General features: G+C 44.6%; 1 protein-coding gene across 3 annotated transcripts in view; it reads left to right on the forward strand.

Annotated features, from left to right (window-relative positions):
* Positions 1–1,409: 1,409 nt before the first annotated feature.
* The window catches only part of PANK1 (pantothenate kinase 1), a 49,035-nt gene continuing 28,944 nt past the window's right edge, over positions 1,410–21,500 (forward strand). For 2 of the 3 annotated variants that reach the window (XR_014492699.1, XM_083364136.1), the window contains exon 1: positions 1,410–1,849. Coding sequence is in view for 2 of the 3 variants with exons in the window: in XM_083364136.1 (XP_083220262.1) it covers positions 1,612–1,849 (238 nt within the window). In the remaining variant the exon portion in view is untranslated. Of the gene's footprint in view, positions 1,850–2,751; positions 2,840–21,500 lie in introns of those variants that run through there. The other variant, XM_083364137.1, reaches the window with a different exon arrangement.

Genomic DNA, 21,500 nt, shown 5'->3' on the forward strand with positions numbered 1-21,500 from the left:
CTCCCCCCCCCATGGATTCTGCCATCTCCGGAGGAAGGAGGAGCGCATGTGGATTCAACCTGCCTTAGGTTATTTCAAAGACCAAGGGAAACCTTTTGAACTGGGGGAACAAAAGGGAGGGTTAGAGAAGAAGGCACCTGGCCTGTGTCTTCATTTAAATCTGTAGAGGAAGAAGGCAATAACCATAAAGATTCGAAGTTCCTTTTTTCCCACAAAAGGGATGACACAAAATAAAATGATGGGGGCTGACCAAATGGGGTTGAGGGAAGAGGGGGTTGAACTGGGAACCCTTTATAAAGTTTCAATTTGTAAAACAATACTAAGTCCTGTCTTGTATTTCCACAACCAAGCATGTCCTAGTAAAAATTCCTTTTGGACTAGAACTGACTCCAAGAGTTTTTGTTTTCCTAAGTGGAATTGGGGTGGGTCCTGACAGGCGTGTAAGAAGAGATAATATCAAGAGGAACTGGATGCCGATCACAGAAACCAGTAACTAGTACAAACGAAGTTGCCGAGGCGTTTCAGAGAGACAGAGAGAGAGAGAGAGAGAGAGAGAAAATAAGAATCCTTTGCAAACTATAGGAAGGGGTTGAGGAAATGGGGTGGGGACTGAGAAAGTGGTGGTTGTTTGTAAACTTTGGAAAGAGAGGGGGAAAAGTTGAAAGAATAAAAGGTCAATCTAGAAAGCCAGCCGTAAATCAGGGGAAAGAAAGGAGGCTTTGCCAGGATAGAAACTTGGGTGCCAGGATGGAGATTTACACTAAACAGTTTTTGTTTTTAACGTTTCCTTTCCTTCGGCTTAGAATCGCTTCCTTCTTTGCTGAGCTCTGTCCGGGAGCAACAGTGAGATGCTCTTTCGCGGGCGCGCGTGGTTTCTCCTCCCGGATAGCAAAGACACACCGAGCTTTAACCAGGCTGGCTGTACCGAAGCTGGTCGGTCGGTTTGGGAAAGCCCCCCCCCCTCCTCCCCCGGCGGCAACCCACCACGTGCGGGAGGGCGAGCTGGTGGGTCACGCCCCAAATTCAGCCTTGGTGGAGCAGTGGGCTAATGCCTCCTTAAGTAACACCAGCTGCCTGCAATTAGTGCAGGTTCGCATCCCACCAGGCTCAAGGTTGACTCAGCCTTCCATCCTTCCGAGGTAGGTAAAATGAGGACCCAGATTGTTGGGGGCAATTAAGCTGACTTTGTCATAATGCCGCTTGGGGGTATGTGTGAAAGCCCTAATAATACATAGAATGAAGGCTACTGCTAAGCTTGTAAGCCGCCCTGAGTCTTCGGAGAAGGGCGGGATATAAATGGAATTAAAAAAAAAAATTCGGGAAGGAGCCCGGCGCTCTGCGGCTCTGCTACCGCCCCCTTCCCAGCAATCCTTCGCCGGCCGCTCCTTCCTCCTCCTGCAGGACGCTTGCGCTCGGAGCTGCCTCGGGAGGGCGGTGGAGGCGCGTCCCGGCCGCTCGGCAGCCGCTGCGGATAGCCAGCACGGCGGGCGCTGCGGGACGCCGCCTCGCCTGCTTCGCTCGCGCGCGGCGGGGAGGAGGGCGAGACAAAGGACGAGCGGCGGCCTCGGGGTGGTGGTGGCGGCGGCGGCGGCGGCAGCTGTTGGCGGCGTCATGGGGGAGAGGCTGCGAGGCCAAGCCGGCGTCTCTTCGGCGGCGGCGGCGGCTCCCCCCACCTGCTCGCTGCACAACGGGCTGCCGCTGCACAACGGCTTCCACCCTCCCGCCAGCAATGGCGAGGCTTCCCACCCGCTGCCTTTTCGCCCGGAGCTGCCGCTCTCCAGCCACGACTCGCCGACGAAAAAAAGCAGGGCGCGCCGGAGGATGGATTCGGGCAGAAAGAACAGGCCGCGTAAGTGAGGGCTGAGCAGGATGGGTGCGTGGCATGGCATGGCATGGCATGGCATGGCATGGGCAGCGTTTCCCAACCTTAGGAACTTGAAGATGCGTGGACTTCAACTCCCAGAATTCCCCAGCCAGCATAGCTGGCTGGGGAATTCTGGGAGTTGAAGTCCACGCATCTTCAAGTTCCTAAGGTTGGGAAACGCTGGTGCCATTGGGAACCCGCTTGCAGAAGGCGGCCCTTAAAAGCTAGAGTTGCATCGGGCGCATCGCTGCCGGGCAGCTTCCTCCGCCTTGCAGGGTTTCCCGACCGGTCCCGGTTCACGTGGCGCGGCTGTTTCCTGAAGGGAGGGGGGAGAAACTTATCTGTGACCGAAACCGGCGGGCAGGCTTGCCTCGCTCACGTGTATGTGCCGTCGGAATGTTTAAAAAGCGCATTCACGTGATGAAAGAGCTAGGCAGGGCTTGCGCAGCAAGAGCTCGTTGCGTCGCTCTCTAATATTATTTTGATATGATCACAAAGGACGCTGCAACCCTCTGTTTTCGAGCCGTTTTTATTTGTTTTGTTTTTTTTCGGGGGTGATGCCGTTTCTGGGTTCAGGATCTGATCCCGCTTTTCCCATTTCGCTCCCAGCTCCAAGGAGCGGCTCCGGGGTTTCTGACTTGCGACGAGCTCTTGTTCCGCCGCCCAAACATCAGTTCATTAAATACGGCCTGGGCTCAGCCAATAGGGGCGCCTTCTCCGGGTGCACACCCACTGATCCCACGTAGGCTGGTCCCGGGCTTGACCAATGAGGAGACCGGAAAGATGTGGGCTGGTCTCATGTCTCCTCTGTGCTGTGCAGAGCGCTAAAACGAGAAGGTTTCTCAGTTGTATAAATGTGCCCTTGATAAAGCGCTTTGCCCAGTTTTGGGGATGTAAAAGTCACACAGACTCGGATTCAAGCCAGCTGTTCCTCTTAGTAGCTCAAAATGAGGCTAATCATTGACAAGAAACATTGTAAGTAAACGACACTTTAGCCTTGTTTTTATAATCAGTCTGGTTTTCTCTTGTCATTGATGGCACCTTTATTAAGGAATGAGGAAGAGTTTGACTAGGCAGCAAGGATAGCAGGATGCTACCTGAAACTTACTGAGTTTGAGTAATATATATATATATATATATATATATATATATATATATATATATATATATATATATACCCCCTCCTCTTCAGTTCTATGAAATTCAATATATTTCTCAAAGATTAGTCTCAATAGCATGTGTTTAGGAGTAATGTCTGTGGCTGTAGCAGCTTCTTTAAGGTTTAACATAATAATCCAAAATAATTAGACATACAGAGTGTTGAGTTTGCAAATAGATTCTAAAAATGCTGTGTGAGCATGCTGCTAAAACAGTGATATTCACTTGATCCAATTCTTAATTTACTTGGAAATCAGACCCTATTTTATTAAATGTGGCACTTGAGTCAGTACATTTAGATATAACCCCACTGAGCTGCAATATATAAGTTTAATAGCTTTTTTGCTGGATTTTGAGAAAGAAAAACCACTTTTCCTAAAATAGCTGCTCCAAAAAAAGGTTCATTCATTGTTTCATTGAAATGTTTGGCAGAGAAGGGTGGGATATAAATGGGATTAAAATAAAATAAAAATGTTATTTTACCATTATATTCTCTGATAGATTAGGACTTTTACAAGGTAAGGAGTTGTTTGTTTATTTTAAAAGAAAATAGTCCAAACCTGAATAAAACAGGAAAGGGTTAAAGAAAGTAAAATACCCATTAAAATGATGCATACATGAAAATTTTATTCCCATTAGAAGTGTTTTTAGGAACTTTTACATTTATTAGAAATGTCTACAATATGGTAAACCATAGAGACTTGGGGTGTAAATCTAGTTCACAAAATGATTGCATGTGGTTGTTGACTTTGATTTTTTTATTGATTTTTTTTGTCATTTAATATGGTATCCCATCTGTGATGATTGCTTCTGCATCTGAAAGAACCCCACTGAAATTAACAGAGTTCTAGCCTTATGTAACATTTTTCAAAAAAGTATTGCAAGATTTTAAATATGTTCATCTTGGAGTGATTTCTTTGGAGAAATGTAGCAATGTAATCTAAGGACAAAAAAAGTGCATTTTCAGAATAATTCTTTATTCTGCATCAATTTAATTAGTCATTTCAGTACCAACTAATGTTTTTTGTTATACTCTAATTGTTATGCACATCCATAATAGTAGATTGTACTATTAGTAGCTTGTTTTTCATTTGTTCAAATACTAGTAGTCTACATTTACCTTATTTTTCTGACCTTAGTATGCATAATCTTTAAAATCACTTAATATTTATGGCTTTTGCATTCAGTTCTCAAATCTTTGTTGCCATAAGAGATTGGATAGCCATTTGTCTGAACTGGTATAGGGTTTCTTGAGTAGGGGGTTGTATTGGAAGACCTCCAAAGCCCCTTCCAATGCTGTTATTCTGATTTTAGCTTGTACAATTGCTGGTGATGTTATCTTTAAATCCTGTGTTTAAGAATAATAGTATCGCATAATCTTCATTCTTTGTTGTAATATCAGCAAACGGTGGATGCTTACTGATATTCATCCTGATCTACAATGAATAATACACTATTTTGTGAAGAATATTTTATTTTACAAAGAATGGTTTGAAAATTCCACAGAGCTTTGTTAAAAAAAACATGGATTTAAATTCCAATTTTCTGAGGAGAATAAAAAGAATGAGGAGGAATAATGAAAAATGGAGATAAAACATCTAAACTGAGATTCCTAGAATCTTTGGACTGTTTATATTGAGTAGCAAAATAAGGATTTTCACTGAAGAGATCTGTATAAAATCCAGTACTGAATTACCTGGTTGTTCTGGTTTGGCAGGATTATTTAGAGGTCAGTGTTAAAAGGTGCTTATTAGTATTGTATGTGAAAGTGTGCTTTACAAATTGTATGATGTAACTTGTGTGATTGTAGCTTAATAAAGAGAGGACCTGAAACCCATATTTGGAATTCCAACGTTGTTTACTTATCCTTTGCATTACACAAAAGATAGTTGCTATCATTTGTTTTTTAAGTCAAGAAGGAATAATTGTCCCATTTATATATGTGAAAGTCTCTTCAGGTTTTTATTTAGTAATACAATAATAAGCATCTATCAGAGAACCAGTCTGGTGAAATAGCTGGACTAGAAACCAGAAGATTGTGAGCTGTAATCCTCCCTTAAACATGAAAGCTGGCTGGGTGACTTGGGCCAGTCATTCTACGTTGGCTAACCCTATCCTACCTCATAGGATTGATGTTGTTGGCAATAGATTGGGAACATTATGTATGTCACTTTGAATTATATAACTTAAAAGCAGGGTACAAATCTAATAATAGACAACTATAGACAGTTGCGGAGATAGTGTTGATTTCAGATTATGAAGCGACTATTATCCTTTGCTTTATGCTAAAAAAAGTTAAGAAATGCTTGCTTCTGGTGTCAGGACTGAAATGGCCTTGACAATTGGGTAGGCCAGGTGATTTTGTGATAACAAATGATTCTCTAGGGCAGACATGTCAAACTCGTGATGTCACGTGATGTATCAGGATGGTTTTGCCATTGCCGGCAATGGGGTTGGCGCGGCTTCTGTATGATGCGTCCAGCCCGCGGGCTGGCAGTTTGACACCCCCGCCTAGGGTGATTATGCCCAGCCTCTTAATTCAAATCAAAGTTTGCCCTCTTGGTAGCTTTCTAGGGAATGGTTGCAAGTTAATTGTTGTAGATGCATTCTGCAGTCGACTGTGTGTCCCAGAGAGGAAGGAGAATGAGTTCAGAAGCAGCTCCCACATCTTAGAGACTTATTTTCAATGAACTAATGCCTTCCACTGCTGAGCGTTATGTTTCAAGCTTTATGCTCTGTATACAAGAGAATGCCACCACAAATCTAAGGCAAACAAGACTCAATATAATGCTCCATGTTATAAACCAGAGAACTTATGGCTGATGCCTACAAGTTGACCATACATCAGAATCCATTTATATCACATTCATAAATGTATGTTTAAAACATTATCTGCCCCCCCCCCATGGATTCTGCCATCTCCCGAGGAAGGAGGAGCATATGTGGATTCAACCTGCCTTAGGTTATTTCAAAGACCAAGGAAACCTTTTGAACTGGGGGGAACAAAAGGGAGGGTTAGAGAAGATGGCATCTGGCTTGTGTCTTCTTTTAATTCTGGAGAGGAAGAAGGCAATAACCATAAAGATTCAAAGTTCCTTTTTTTCCCCAGGAAAGGGATGACACGAAGTAGAAGGATGGGGGCTGACCAAATGGGGTAGAGGGAAGGGGGGTTGAACCGGGTACCCTTTATAAAATCTCATTTTGTAAAACAATACTAAGTCCTGTCTTGTATTCCCACAACCAAGCATGTCCTAGTAAAGATTCCTTTTGGACTAGAACTGACTCCAAGAGTTTTGTTTTCCTAAGATGTGGATTGGGGTGGGTCCTGACACCATATCTGTTCCAGGATAATGTTGGACCTAGATACGCATCTATGATGTTTTTCCCAATGACGCTTTTTGAGAGGACAGCATAGGAACCCTCTTTTCTTGCTCACCTAAACAAATACCACTTTTAAAACATTTATATGGAATGTTGGTACTGGTTACTGAGCACAAGCCTTCAGCAATTTATTTTAGAAGAATGCTCGTTAGTTTTACTGCAGTTTTGGACATCTTTTTTTCTGGTGTTTTATCCATATATCCAAATTTAATTATTATACATAGTAAGCAAATAAGGATGTTAGTTGGAGTAAATTTGTGCTGAAGTTTGGCATCAGGTTTGTGCTGTCATTTACATCCTTGTACGCTATGTGAATTAATTGAAGAACTACTTCTGTTTTAATTCCAGCTTTGTCTTTCAACACAATCATCGCCACCTATTAGAGTCCCTTTTTCTTGTGCTACATTAAAATAAACTCTTACCTGGATTTTGAAAAACAAAAAATAAAAATGTTACTAAAACATCCGTAGCTTATCAGTTTTTGGCAACCTGTGGATTTGTCCAAAGGTAGGCTCATAAAGAGTGTTAAAAATTCTCTTGTCTTGTCCTTTAATAAACTTTCCCCTATATAGTTCAGCTGTTAACATCCATCAAGTTGAATGACCCTTGTAATGTTTTGGATACTCTGTTTACCTAGTCGTTGTTGTGATAGAAGTTGCAAATGTATGTCTGGGCTGTACAATTTCGGATGCAATTATGCTACTGCAATTGAATAGAAGATATTTTTAAGCACAGAAAATTTGATATTAGGAAAAATATTTTTAATCTAGCCTAAATTCTTCCTAAATTCTTTCCTATGTATTAGATTGTTTTTTCATAATCAATTACCGTCCGATGTATTCTGTCCACCGTCTTATGCAACATCGGTTAGGTCCAGAATTATCATACCAGTGTGAAGTGAATCTTAGTTTATCATTTTCTTTGTATTAATAATACACAATTTGGACTTCTAACATATCCTAGAATGATGTTGAACATCATATTTCTGCATTATGTCATTTAATACACTAAATTGTTTTAGATGTAGTCGGTTAGAATCTTCACATTACATGATTTATCATGTTTAATTTTATGCTGTCTTGTATGAATAGCGTAGTGTGTAGAACTGGATTGTCTTGCACCAATACAGGTTTTATATCTGATAAAACATTAGTAGTGTTGAATTTCTTCTCCTCCCATCTCTCAAAAGTTTTATTAATATTGTGTAACAAGGATGGTGCATTCCAATTAATTCTTCCGAACAAAAGAAAATCAACTTTATATGACACGATCCTAGAGTAATGATTCAGGATTGTGTTAAAATACAGTTAAAATAGTAGGAAACAGTTGCACCTTTTGGCTTATTTTACTGGGAGCGGAAATATTAATTTTTCCATAAAAGGTACACTTTTTAAAAATGATAAGTAACCAAGGGAGAGAAATTTCTTCCAGGCTTTGGAAAACTTGCTGTTTTAAAGACCGATCATCACCTCCTGCGGCTGGTCTTCCGTTTTGCCACCCCCCGCCGTGGGGGTACGGAGCCAATTAGATGGTACCGCCCCAGACGCTTAATGGATCCTGATAGGTTCCAGGCAGCGCTGGGGTCCCCACCTGCCTCCGTTGCTCACAACTCGGCAGATGCCCTAGTGGAAGCCTGGGAAAGGGCGGCCACTGGGGCACTTGACCGAGTTGTACCCTTGCGGCCCCTGACCTGGTGCAGATCCCAACGAGCTCCATGGTTCTCCACGGAGCTCCGGGAGATGAAGCGTCGGAAACGGGGCCTAGAGAGCTGTTGGAGGTCCAGCCGATCCGAATCCGACCGGTTGCGACTAAGAACCTTTATTAGGTCTTATCTCGCAGTGATGAGGACGGCGAGGTGTAATTACTTCTCTGCCCTCATCGCGTCCGCAGATAATCGCCCGGCCGCCCTGTTTAGGGTGACCCGCTCCCTCCTTAATCAGGAGGTGAGGGAGGAACCCTTGCAGGGTCGTGCCGAGGAGTTTGGTCAACATCTGCTGGATAAAATCGCTCGGATTCGGACCGGTCTGGAGTCCAACTGGGCAGAGTCCGACGATCAGGACACGGGCGGTCTTGTCGATGTTATCTGGGAGGAGTTTGATTCTGTAACCCCTGAGGAAATGGACAGGATTATGGGGAGGCTGAGCTCCACCACATGTTTATTGGACCCGTGCCCTTCTTGGCTGGTTTTCATTTCGACCCCAAACCACCCCAGTGATGCCCTCGATGTGATGTCCCGTTGCCTGGAGGCGGTTCGGGCCTGGATGGGGAGGAACAGACTTCAGCTCAACCCTGACAAGACTGAGTGGCTGTGCATTCCGGCATCCCGGGACATTCAAAATATTCCACCTCTTCTTATGGGGGGTGAGTCCTTACCCCCTGTGGATAGGGCTCGCAACTTGGGAGTCCTCCTAGATTCACGGCTTACTCTGGAAGACCATATAGTAGCCGTGACTAGGGGGGCTTTCGGCCAGGTTCGCCTGGTGCACCAGTTGCGGCCCTATCTGGACCGGGATGCCCTGTGTACGGTCACTCATGCGCTCGTGACCTCTCGCCTGTACTACTGCAATGCTCTTTACATGGGGCTTCCCTTGAAGACCACTCGGAGGCTCCAACTGGTACAGAATGCGGCCGCGAGAGTTGTCTTGGGAGTTTCCCGGTACTCCCATGTTACACCTTTGCTCCGCGAGCTACATTGGTTACCAGTTGTCTTCCGGGTGAGATTCAAGGTTTTGGTTATGATCTTCAAGTCCTTACATGGCATGGGTCCGGGGTACCTCGAGGACCACCTGCTGCCGGCGTCAACTCCCCTCCGCCCTGTGCGTTCCCACAGAGAGGGCCTCCTCAGGGTGCCTCCGGTCAGGGAATGTCGACTGGTGGCCCCCAGGGGGAGGGCCTTCTCTGTGGGCGCTCCAGCACTATGGAACCAACTGCCGGTTGAGCTCCGGATGGCATCGGACCTTCGCTCCTTCCGGCGCGGTCTGAAGACCCACTTATTTGAACTAGCTGGTCTGGCCTGATGGGGAACGTTATGGTTTTTAATGGTTTTTATTGTCATTGTAATTTTTAATTGGGCACTTGTTTAATTCCTTTTTAATTTTTGTATTGTTATTTATATATGTCCTGTTAACCGCCCTGAGTCCTTCGGGAGAAGGGCGGTATACAAATTTAATAAAAGTAAAGTAAAGTAAGTACCTAGTGCTTTATTTCATCAGATTAGTGGATAACTGCTCACAATAAGAATTCCCAGATTATTGGTTTTTTATTATTCTCAAGAGTTAGACAAATGAATAAGATGAACTGGTTAAGGTGAACTGGGATAGCCTGAGGACTGGTTTGTTATGAATATAGCTACATGACTGCCAGACATAAAAGAAGAAAGAAAAAATAAAAATACCAAGCCCAGATTATCATACTCTTGTTCATTTTTCTTGGCTCAGATATGGGTATTACTGAAGTATAATTAGAATTGGTTTCATGAACCCTGTGGTTTTCATTTTTATTATGTGCCTTGCTAAATAATACCATGTTTGGCTGATCAGAATGTAATTTATTTATTTATTCATCGTTTACACGGCTGCCTATTTCACTAAAAAGTAATTCTGGATGGTATGTAACAAAACTATAAAACAGTTATCCTAGAAACACAATTATTATTTTTTAAAAAAAATCACAAAGGCTAAGGGAGGATAGCATATGTTAACAATAATGGAGCTAACTCAGTATCTCATTGGTCCCCTACACCTCCCATCTTGATAGTATAAGGGATTTCCAAAAAAATCAACAAGCCTCACTTCAGGGAGAACATTCCATGAAGGATACCATGACAGAGAAAGCCTGCCTTCTGGGGCTCCCCAAGTTTAGCTCCCTAATAGATGGGACCTGTAGCATGTTCTTCTCCTTGAACTGATGGGATGGGTAGATGTAATCTAGGAGAGTTTATCCCTCAAATAACTCAGCCCCGTGCCATGGACTGCTTTAAAGTTCAAAACCAGTACCTTGAATTGGACCCAGAAGCTGAGTAGCAACCAATGCTGCTCATGAAGCAGACATGCAATGTATGCTATTCTAGAGGCACACATAACTGCCCACCCTGCTGCATTTTGCATTGGCTGAAGTTTCCAGTACTCTTCAAGGACAGCCCCATTATAATAGCCCAATGGGGAGGTGACTAAGGCATGGTGACCATGAACAGAAACCACCACCACCCCCAATTTAGGATTGTGCACAACTGGTGTACAAATATGAAGTTATGTAAAGACTAGCCATGACTGCTACTTGCTCTTCGTGCCAGAGTCATGAGTCAAGAGGACTTCCAGGTTGTGCAGTAGGTCTGCTTGGGACAGTGCAACTCCATCCAGCATCAAAGATGGCATAATCCTAGGACTGGCAAGTCCCAATTCCTAAGCCACTCAGTCTTGCCAGGGTTCAGCTAAAGCCTGTTATTCCTTATCCAGACCCTCATAGCCTCCAGGCACCAGATAAGATATCCACAGTGTCATTTAATTTGCCAGGTGCAGAGATGTATATTTGATATCTCATCTCATGGCATCTCATCTCATGGCAACAGATGAACCTACCCAGTGACTTTATATAGATACTGAATAAGAGTGGAGAAAGAATTGAACCCTGCAGCATCCCATACAGTAGCGGCCAAAGATGGGATCTCTCTCCCCGCCCCCCATCGCCAGCTAGAATGGTCTGTGGAGAGAGATGAACCAGCACAATACTATCAATCTTTTGAGCCGATCCAGAAAGATACCATGGCATCCTGATGACATTGAAAGTTGCAGAGAAGTCAAGTAGGGAAAGGGTGACTGCACAACTAGAAAGGGTTTTTTTTTTAATTTCCTAAAATGGGTCTCTGAGGGTTTCCATTTGTTCGAGTGTCTAGATCAGTGATGGCGAAACTTTTAGAGACCGAGTGCCCAAACTGCAACCCAAACCCACTTATTTATCGCAAAGTGCCAGGGCTGCATCAGCATTGTGGTGCCTTCGGGGGGGGCAGGGAAGTGCCTCTGAGTGCCGCCTCTGGCACGCAAAAACCGGGGGTGCAAAAATGGCCACTGCGGGGTGCAGATACAAGGCGCTGCACCACGCAAGAACAGGGCAAGGCTAGTGAGTATCACACAGGCACTAGCCCCGCCCCATTTGCAGCCCCGTGCGTGCATGCATGCATATAAAATGCTTCCCCCTCCCTTTTCTTCCAGTCCACCAATCAACTGGTTGGTGGCCTCTGGTCTGCCACCTCTACCTGAGCTTGCTTGTCAGCCGCTTCGCCTCCTTTGTGCTGGGTGGAGCTCCCAAGGCAAAAGACAAATCTGGATTACAGTCAATTTGTTTGTACTCAGCAAGCAGTATCTGCCATGCTCCTGAATCATCCTTGTAATCTGATCCATTCAGCATTTAGGAGCAATGGATTACTTCACCAAGCAATCTACGTCATGTACTGGATTTAAAATGCAGAGAATATGACCCAACATTAGATTTAACGTGGACTAAATATTGAACTGGTTATTTATGTCTTCCCCTGCTTTTCTACCACTTAGAGAAATAAAATGTTCTGAAGATCTTGAAAGATGGTGCATTACTTAGTATCTTTTTGTTTGGCCTGGTTTCTGATCCTAAGCTTCTACTCAGAAGAGTGAAGAAATGGAGTCTCTTCCTTGTTGAACAAACCAAAAAAACTCTGTAGTGTTCTTGAGCATTGGTTTTGTGCCTGAAAAATAGGTCTCCTACTGCTTTTTAGCTGTTGTGAAACCATAAAACTATAAAATATAAGGAATCAAAAGTGAACTCCAGTACAACAGTCTTCTGAATTCTCTGGAAAATTTTGACGGTGGAAATACAGGTAATCCTCAATTTACAACCATTTGTTTAGTGACTGTTTGAAGTTACAACAGCACTGGAAAAAAGTGACCTATGATCGTTTTTCACACAACCATTGCAGCATTCTCTTGGTCACTTGATCAAAATTCAGATGCTTGACAACTGGTTCATATTTATGACGGTTGCAATGTCCTGGGGTCATATGCGACCTTCTGACAACCAAAGTCAATGGGGAAAAACAGAAACAACTGTGTTATTAATTTAAGAACTGCAGCCATTCATTTAACAACTGTGTCTAGAAAGTTTGTGAAATAGGACAAATTTCTCTTAACAATTGTTTCCCTTAGTAGCAGAAGTTTGGGGCTCAATGGTTGTCAGAAGTCGAGGACTGCTGTAATACTGATCTGCCCCATTTTTGTAATTCTTTGATTTCAAAGTACACAGTCCTCAGATGCTGTAGGGAAAGGTTTGCTGAACAGATAGGTCAGGGTATGCTAACATGCTATTATCAAATGTGGTGATGCCAAGTCCACCAAACATGAGCCAATTAACATTATTGCAATACCAATCTGCAGTTGTCATTTGTGTGCTGCAATCTCTCTGCTGCCCTCAAATGGATTTTAGAGCTTGTTTGCCCTTTGTAGGTCATTCATATGGTTTCCTCTGTCTTGGATTGATCTCAAGTTGTATTATACCTAACACAACGCTGATATAAAGAACTGTGTTTATGCTGATGTTAGCATGCATACCAAAATCTGCTTCATTATGGGATTGGGAGAGGCAAAGCACAAGTAATTTATCTTTTCCCGTGTAAGATTGATAGTGTCTTGGCGACGTTTCGACGAGGTCCCACTTATCATCTTCAGGTTGGTGTCTTCGGCTTCGTGCTTGTGCGAGCAAAGCGTGATCGGAGCTTCCGTCTCTCTATAAAATATTGGTGTGGGGGTGTGGGGTGCTGGCTTTGTTGCTGTAAGTGGGTTGGTTGACTCTGTTGTTACATGTTGATTGGTTGATGGGCCAACTAATCCACAAACAATAACCCCATCAACCAATCAACATGTAACAACACAGCCAACCAACCCGCTTACAGCAACAAAGCCAGCACCCCCCACCCCCCACCAATATTTATAGAGAGACGGCAGCTCTGATCACGCTTTGCTCGCACAAGCACGAAGCCGAAGACACCAGCCTGAAGATGACGAGTGGGATCTTGTCGAAACGTCGCCAAGACACTATCAATCTTACATGGGAAAAGACCCAAATACGCCAAGACCTACATACACACACACACACACACACACACACACACACACATACATGAAGGGTGGAAACGTCGTTTTCCAGCATTTCCTGAAAAGAGAGACACACATTTTTTCCTATAACATGTGTATCCTCCCAATTAGAGAACACCCCCCCCCCCCCGGTTTTGCACAAAGAACATTATTTATTTAAATGCCCCATTTGCTCTGTGAACATTTCTAACATAGTTCCTTAAGGGAGATGGTATCTGTGGGCAGCTTGCATGTGACTTAAAAGACTCCCAGCTTATAGTCGTGCTTAAAAGTTTGTGAACCGTTTTGAATTTTCAGTATTTCCGCATAAATATGAGTGAAAATGTGACCTGTTCTTCACATACATCCTAAAACTGGATAGAACAGTCAATGAAACAAACAAGTGAAAAAAACCAAAACGTTCTGTTTGTTCATTTGTGTGGAGAACAGATCGAGTTTTAGGCTTTATGAAGAAACACTGAAAATTCAAAAGGGTTCACAAACTTTTAAGCACCACTGTACCTAATTATGTAAAAGATTATATTGTCTAGAAAAGAGCACAAAATGTTACCTTCTAGAACAGGGATTTTCAAATTTTTAGGCCACAGAGCCTGTTAGATTAAAAAACAAAAACTTTGGATCATGAGGCAAAGCTGTAATGATGGAAAATTGGCTTGGTTTAAATGATTTTTTTTTTGCTATTAATACTATAAACTCCGTTAAGTTCTAGCATCATTCTTATTTACAATAAAATCTCTGGGCCCCACATACATCCTACAGGAATTTTTAAAATATAAAAATAATAAGTATCTTCACCTGAGTGCTAATTCGTTTAGGAAAAAAAGAAGCTAGTATAATCAGAGCACATCATATACTAAGGTGGATAATTCTTACCAGGTGATCATTCAGAAATGGATGTTCTGTGACTGGGTTTTGTGATTTGGTAAGTAAATATTTATTGACAGTGTCTACAACATTCTCAATCTCAAACAGAGCTAAAATGTTTCTTATTATTGCCCTATTTCGCTTGATTTGTAGTTCTCTTTTAAAAGTAATGTGGACACAGCCTAATGTTTTTTTTTATCTCATCAGTCTTCCGCAATATAGGTAGTCCTTGCTTAACAACCACAAAGTTACAATGGACTAAAAAAGAGCTACTTATGACTCACCCTCAAAGTTATACCTGTTCCCCCTACACACACCATGGTCGTGTGATCTCATTTGACTGCCTGGCAACAAATTTGTATTTCTGACCAAAGCATCCTTCAATCATATAACCAATATTTGTGACCATATTGACTGCTTCCTGACAGAAAATGGCAAAAAATGTCAATTGGAATACTTTATAGCCATCACAAAAGCAGGTGTAAAATTGAATTAATGACCAAAATTCCAGACTCAATTGTGGTCTTAAGTCAAGTACTACCTCTAAGCCAGACATGTGGCCCGCGAAGCCATCCTGGAAACAGTGAGGGAACGGCCCTCACTGCCTTGGCCCTGGCCCAGAGACCCTCCTTCTGCCAGAGACCCTCAGATCTGTCCCACTCCTGCCCAGGCCCCCATAGGCACCCTTGATGCGAACGATGTAGAGCTGGCCACGCCCACCCAGTAGGCCATACACACTCTAGCCACACCCACCCAGTAGGCCACGCCCACCCTGGCCATACCCACCCAGCCCCCTGAGGGTAACCGCAATGCTGATGCGGCCCTCAATGAAATTGAATTTGACACCCCTGCTCTAAGCTCAAGGTGAATTTTGAAAATCCCAATATAATAATTCATTGTGCAGAGGTTGTTGTGATGAACTGATGTTATGTAGACATTAGACATTTCTGCCCCCAGGTAGTAAGAGATTTTTCACATAAAGCCACAGGAAAATCAGAATGAGCAACAAGCAACTCCTACGCTATAGGCTCCCTATGAATGCTCCTTTTATGTGGCTTTCAGATATTACATCACTGAAGTTTTGTAGCACATGGTCTAATAGTGGAGGCATGACGTTCAGTTGACTTTCTGAGGAAAGCAAATTTTTAAAAGTTTGCAAGTACTCAGACTAAATGCAGTTTAAAAAGTATAAATGCAGTTTAAAATGCAGTTTAAAAAGATAAACTACTCCCAACCTCAAAACATAGTCTTGTACAGTTGCAGAATGTCTTAGAGTGATCATTCCAGTTCTTGACTTTCAACAAATGAGACCTCTGATGAGACCTTATATGGAATTTCAAGCTTCTTCAATCTTACGAAATTTTACAAAGTAGATGACAAATATATTGCGCTTCTTCATTTTGGTGAATAATTGTTGAAAGATGTGCTATTTTTGTGTGGAACTAGTGAATTTGTGCATAACTTTATTTTGAAATCCTAATTAACCTAAAAACAGACAACTAAGTGTGATTTTTCCATGCATTGTGACAAAAGCATATATTTATTTATTTATTATTGGGACTTATATGCCGCCCTATCTCCCGAAGGACTCAGGGCGGCTAACAACAAAAAAATACAATAATACAAAAGTTAGAAAGAAATTAAATTAATGGCCCCAGTAGAATAAATTAAAATTAAAATTAAGTTAAAAATTAAAAACATAATTAAAATCCCTGTCAGTCCAGGTCAGCCTGATGGAAAAGGAGTGTTTTGAGGCTGCGGCGAAAGGACCGGAGATCCGGGGCCATCCAAAGCTCAAGGAGGAGTTGGTTCCATAGGGCTGGCGCTCCCACAGAGAAGGCTCTACCCCTGGGGGTCGCCAGCTGACATTGTCTAGCCGACGGCACCCTGAGGAGGCCCTCTCTGTGTGAGCGCACTGGGCGATGGGAAGTCATTCCCGGTAGCAGACGGTCCTGCAAATATCCCGGGCCTAAGCTATGTAGGGCTTTAAAGGTAAGTACCAGCACCTTAAATCTCACCCGGATGACAACCGGTAACCAATGCAGCTCACGCAGGAGGGGTGTAATATGGGAGTATCGGGATGCTCCCATCACTACCCGCGCGGCCGCATTCTGCACCAGTTGAAGCCTCCGGGTGGTCTTCAAGGGCAGCCCCATGTAGAGAGCATTGCAGTAATCTATACGGGAGGTAACGAGTGTGTGGATGACTGTACGTAGGGCATCTCGGTCCAGATAGGGGCGCAACTGGCGCACCAGGCGAACCTGGGCAAATGCCCCCCTGGTCACGACTCCAATATGATCTTCAAAACTGAGTTGTGAATCCAGGAGGACGCCTAAATTGTGTGCCCTATCAACGGGAGGTAACATCTCTCCTCCCATAACCTCTTGGACTAAACGAGATGCCGGTACGTAAAGCCACTCAGTCTTGGCCGGGTTGAGCCGGAGCCTATTCTTCCCCATCCAGATCTGTACTGCTTCCAGGCAATGGGACATCACATTGAGGGCATCACTGGGTTGGTTCAGGGTGGAGATGAAAAGCTGGGTATCATCAGCATATTGATGATACCTCACCCTGAAACCACGGATGATCTCACCCAGCGGCTTCATATAGATGTTGAACAGGAGGGGCGAGAGTACCGACCCCTGAGGCACCCCACAACTAAGGGGCCTAGGGGCTGACCTCTGCCCCCCTGCCAACACCGTCTGCGAACAGCCCAAGAGGTAGGAGGAGAACCACCGTAAAACGGTGCCTCCCACTCCCAACCCCTCAAGATGTCGCAGCAAGATACCATGGTCGATGGTATCAAAAGCTGCTGAGAGATCTAATAGGACCAGGACAGAGGAATAACCCCTATCTCGGGCCCGCCAGAGATCATCCACCAGCGTGACCAGTGCCATCTCTGTGCTGTACCCGGGCCTGAAACCCGATTGGTACAGATCCAGATACTCAGTTTCCTCCAGGACCAAAGGGAGCTGCCGTGCCACCACGCTCTCAACAACCTTCGCAAGAAAGCGAAGGTTGGAGACAGGACGAAAGTTATTTAAAATAGCTGGATCCAGGCAGGTTTCTTGAGGAGTGGCCTTACCACCGCCTCTTTCAAGGCTGCAGGGAAGCACCCCTCACTCAATGAAACATTGATAACTGCTAGGAGCCAGCCTCGTGTAACCTCCCGAGCCGCATAAACCAGCCAGGAGGGACACGGGTCCAACAGACACGTGGCGGCACTTAATTTCCCCATGATCCTTGTCCACTTCAATCGGAGTCACAGGGTCAAACTCTTCCCAAATGTTCTCAGCCAAACCCATCGCTTCCCCCTCGTCAGATACTGCCCAGTCAGAGTCCAGACCAGCCCGAATCTGAGCGATTTTGTCCACCAGATACTCACTAAATTCCTCGGCCCATCCCCGCAAGGGGTCCTCTTCCATCCCTTGATTTAAAAGGGAGCGGGTCACCCTAAATAGGGTGGCCGGGCGGTTATCTGCGGACGCAATGAGGGTGGTGAAGTAAGCACGCTTCGCCACCTCCATTGCCACAAGATAAGATCTAGAAAAGGATCTTAACTGTGTTCGGTCAGACTCGGACCGACTGGATCTCCAAATGCTCTCTAGGCCCCTTCTCCGGCGCTTCATCTCCCGCAGGTGCACGGAAAACCAAGGAGCGAGCTGGGATCTGCGCCGGGTCAGAGGCCGCAAAGGCACAACGCGGTGGAGAGCCTCCAATGCAGCCCGTTGCCAGGCATCAACTGAGGTCTCGACCGGGCTGTGGGAAAGGGACGTAGGAATCAATGCAAGCGCCGTCTGGAACCTATCTGAGTCCATCAGGCGCCTGGGGTGGAACCACCTGGTCGGTTCTGCCTCCCAGCAGCGGGGGGTGGCATGACGGAGGCCCAACCGCAGGAGATAGTGGTCTGTCCATGAAAGGGGTTGAGATGTTGGAGTAACCCCCCCCCAGACCATTAAGCATATAATTGGAGATATCTACAGCTGAAGGAATAGGATTTGGATAAAGCTATAATAAAATTCAGTCTATGGGTTTAATAGGCTGTAACACAGCATTGCTGAGGTCTGTTTTCAAGATATTTTCCCCAGTCATCTGGCCTTGGATTTTATTTAACATTAAGAGGTAAGCACCTTGGTCCAATCCATAATGTTTTACATACCGTAGTTCCTTCAGGCCATGTTTCTCAGAAACCCCAAACACAGGAAGAGGTATTTTGGCTCTATAACTGTTGAGAAGGAAAAATGTGTATAATTAATTTTCTTTCTCTTCGGAAGTGGTGAGAAGATCAAGAAAATGTCCAAATTCAAAAAGGCATGATTAGAAATAGTCACACAAATGCTTATTTTATTGTAAACTATTTCAAAAAATTTTTATAGGAAGCAGCATACAAATATTTAAGTGACATTAGGACTAAATCCTCTTTTACCTGTTTTGACTTCTAGATTAGTTTCCATTCCAATTAGGTAGATTTTAGCATATACTGTATTGAGATATTTATTGTGGAAGCATCAGCAGAACAGTGAAAAGATAATGTTCTGTAGAATCTAGAAGATTTTGGCCTTCCAAATTAAGAAGAAGGTTCCTATCGCAGCTATTTTGTTGTTGCAACTATGCCACATTGAAACTCTTTAACTGATTAGTATTTTTTTCTACTGTATTTCTATGGTATGGAGAAAAATCTGGGCCAAGTATAAATTCTTCCAGATTGACCAGCAAGTACAGTATCAAAAAATTGGTCTTTGCAAAATTATGTATATTCAATAGTTGATTTTATTTATTTATTTATTTTATTACATTTATATACCGCCCTTTCCCGAAGGACTCAGGGCAGTTTACAGGGTGATTAAAAACAAAAATACAAAAGTTAAAAACAAATTTAAAAAAATTATATCCGTCCCTGAATAAGTAAAATCCCAGTTAAAATTAAAATTAAAATTAAAATTCTCAGCCTGGGCCAGAGAGCTCGAAGAGCCAGGTCTTCAGGTCCCGGCGGAATGAACGGAGGTCAGGGGCAGTCCTAAGCTCCACTGGCAGCTGGTTCCAAAGGGCAGGCGCACCCACTGAGAAGGCCCTATCCCTGGGTGTCGTCCGCTGGCAATCTCTTACCGGTGGCACCCTGAGAAGACCCTCCCTGTGGGAGCGCACTGGATGAAGGGAGCTTGATGCCGGCAGCAGGTGTTCCCTCAGATATCCCGGACCCAAGCCATTTAGGGCTTTATAGGTCATCACCAGCACCTTGAATCTCACCCGGAGGGCAACCGGGAGCCAATGCAGCTCGCGGAGTAGAGGTGTTACATGGGAGTATCGGGAGACCCCCATCACAACTCGCGCGGCCGCATTCTGCACCAGCTGAACCCTCCGAGTGGTCCTCAAGGGCAGCCCCATGTAGAGAGCGTTGCAGTAGTCTAAACGGGAGGTCACGAGCGCATGAGTGACTGTGCGTAGGGCATCTCGGTCCAGATAGGGTCGCAACTGGCACACCAGGCGAACCTGGGCAAAAGCCCCCCTGGTCAAGGCTTCTATATGGTCTTCAAAATTGAGTCGTGAATCCAGGAGGACGCCCAAGTTGCGAGCCCTATCAACGGGGGGTAACACCTCACCCCCCATCGTTAGAGATGGAATAGTCTGGTTAGCCCGAGATGCCGATATGCCAGCCACTCAGTCTTGGCGGGATTGAGATGAAGCCTCTTTCTCCCCATCCAGACCTGGACCGCCTCCAGGCAACGGGACATCACGGCAAGGGCATCGCTGGGTTGGTTCGGGGTGGAAAGAAAAAGTTGGGTATCATCAGCGTACTGATGATACCCCACCCCGAAACCACGAATGATCTCACCCAGCGGCTTCATATAGATGTTGAACAGGAGGGGCGAGAGAACCGACCCCTGAGGAACTCCACAAACGAGAGGCCTCGGGGCGGATCTCTGCCCTCCCGTCAACACTGACTGCGAACGGCCCAGGAGATAGGAGGAGAACCACTGTAAAACGGTGCCTCCCACTCCCAACCCCCTGAGACGCCGCAGTAGGATACCATGGTCGATGGTATCAAAAGCCGCTGAGAGATCTAATAGGACCAGGACAGAGGAACAACCCCTGTCCCGAGCCCGCCAGAGATCATTCACCAGTGCGACCAATGCTGTCTCCATGCTGTATCCGGGCCTGAAACCCGATTGGTATGGGTCCAGATAATCAGTTTCCTCCAGGAACAGAGGAAGCTGATGCGCCACCACACTCTCAACAACCTTCGCCAAAAAGCGAAGGTTGGAGACTGGACGATAGTTATTTAAAACAGCCGGGTCCAGGGCAGGCTTTTTGAGGAGGGGTCTCACCACCGCCTCCTTCAAGGCGGCAGGGAAGACACCCTCTTTCAAAGAAGCAGTTATTACTGCCTGGAACCAGCCTCGTGTCTCCTCCCGGGCCGCATAAACTAGCCAGGAGGGGCACAGATCCAACAAACAGGTGGTGGTGCTCAGCCTCCCCATGATCCTGTCCACATCATGATGTAATGTGACATGTAGCTAGACCTTAATTTTTATATGAAACATGTTTTTAATGCTTTATCAATATAGAAAACATCATTTCCGATGTGTTTATACCTGTTTGTAGAAAGCCAATGAAAACTGATTTCAAAATACAAGATTCCAAGATAGAATCCAGTCTTTATATACTCCATTTTCATACAAACAATTTTGTCTCAGACTTGAAAATTTGCTATACTTCATTCTGTAAATAACTGATGTTTTCTGCAAGACTGATTTATCTTTCGTTCACCTTTTGCTATCTCTTGTTGACTAAATCCAGTTGATAGAAGGTTTATTGAACTATGGTTTTGTGTGGCAAAGGGTGAGAAGCCTTCTGCTGAAATAGCAACTATAGTCTAAAGAGGATGTAATAACTTTTGGTTCAAAGTAGACTAGCCTTTAACCCTGTCCATTCAGGAGATTAAATCAGTTAATCCTAAAGGAATTGACTAAAGCAGACATGTCAAACTCGCGATGTTACGTGACGTCGCACAATATATCGGGATAGTTTTGCCATTGCCGGCAATGGGGTGGGCGTAGCTTCTGGATGACGCGTCTGGCCCACGGGCCGGCAGTTTGATACCCTGGACTAAAGGG

The sequence above is a fragment of the Vipera ursinii genome, assembly GCF_947247035.1.
Source record: "Vipera ursinii genome assembly, chromosome: 5".
NCBI lineage: Eukaryota > Metazoa > Chordata > Lepidosauria > Squamata > Viperidae > Vipera > Vipera ursinii.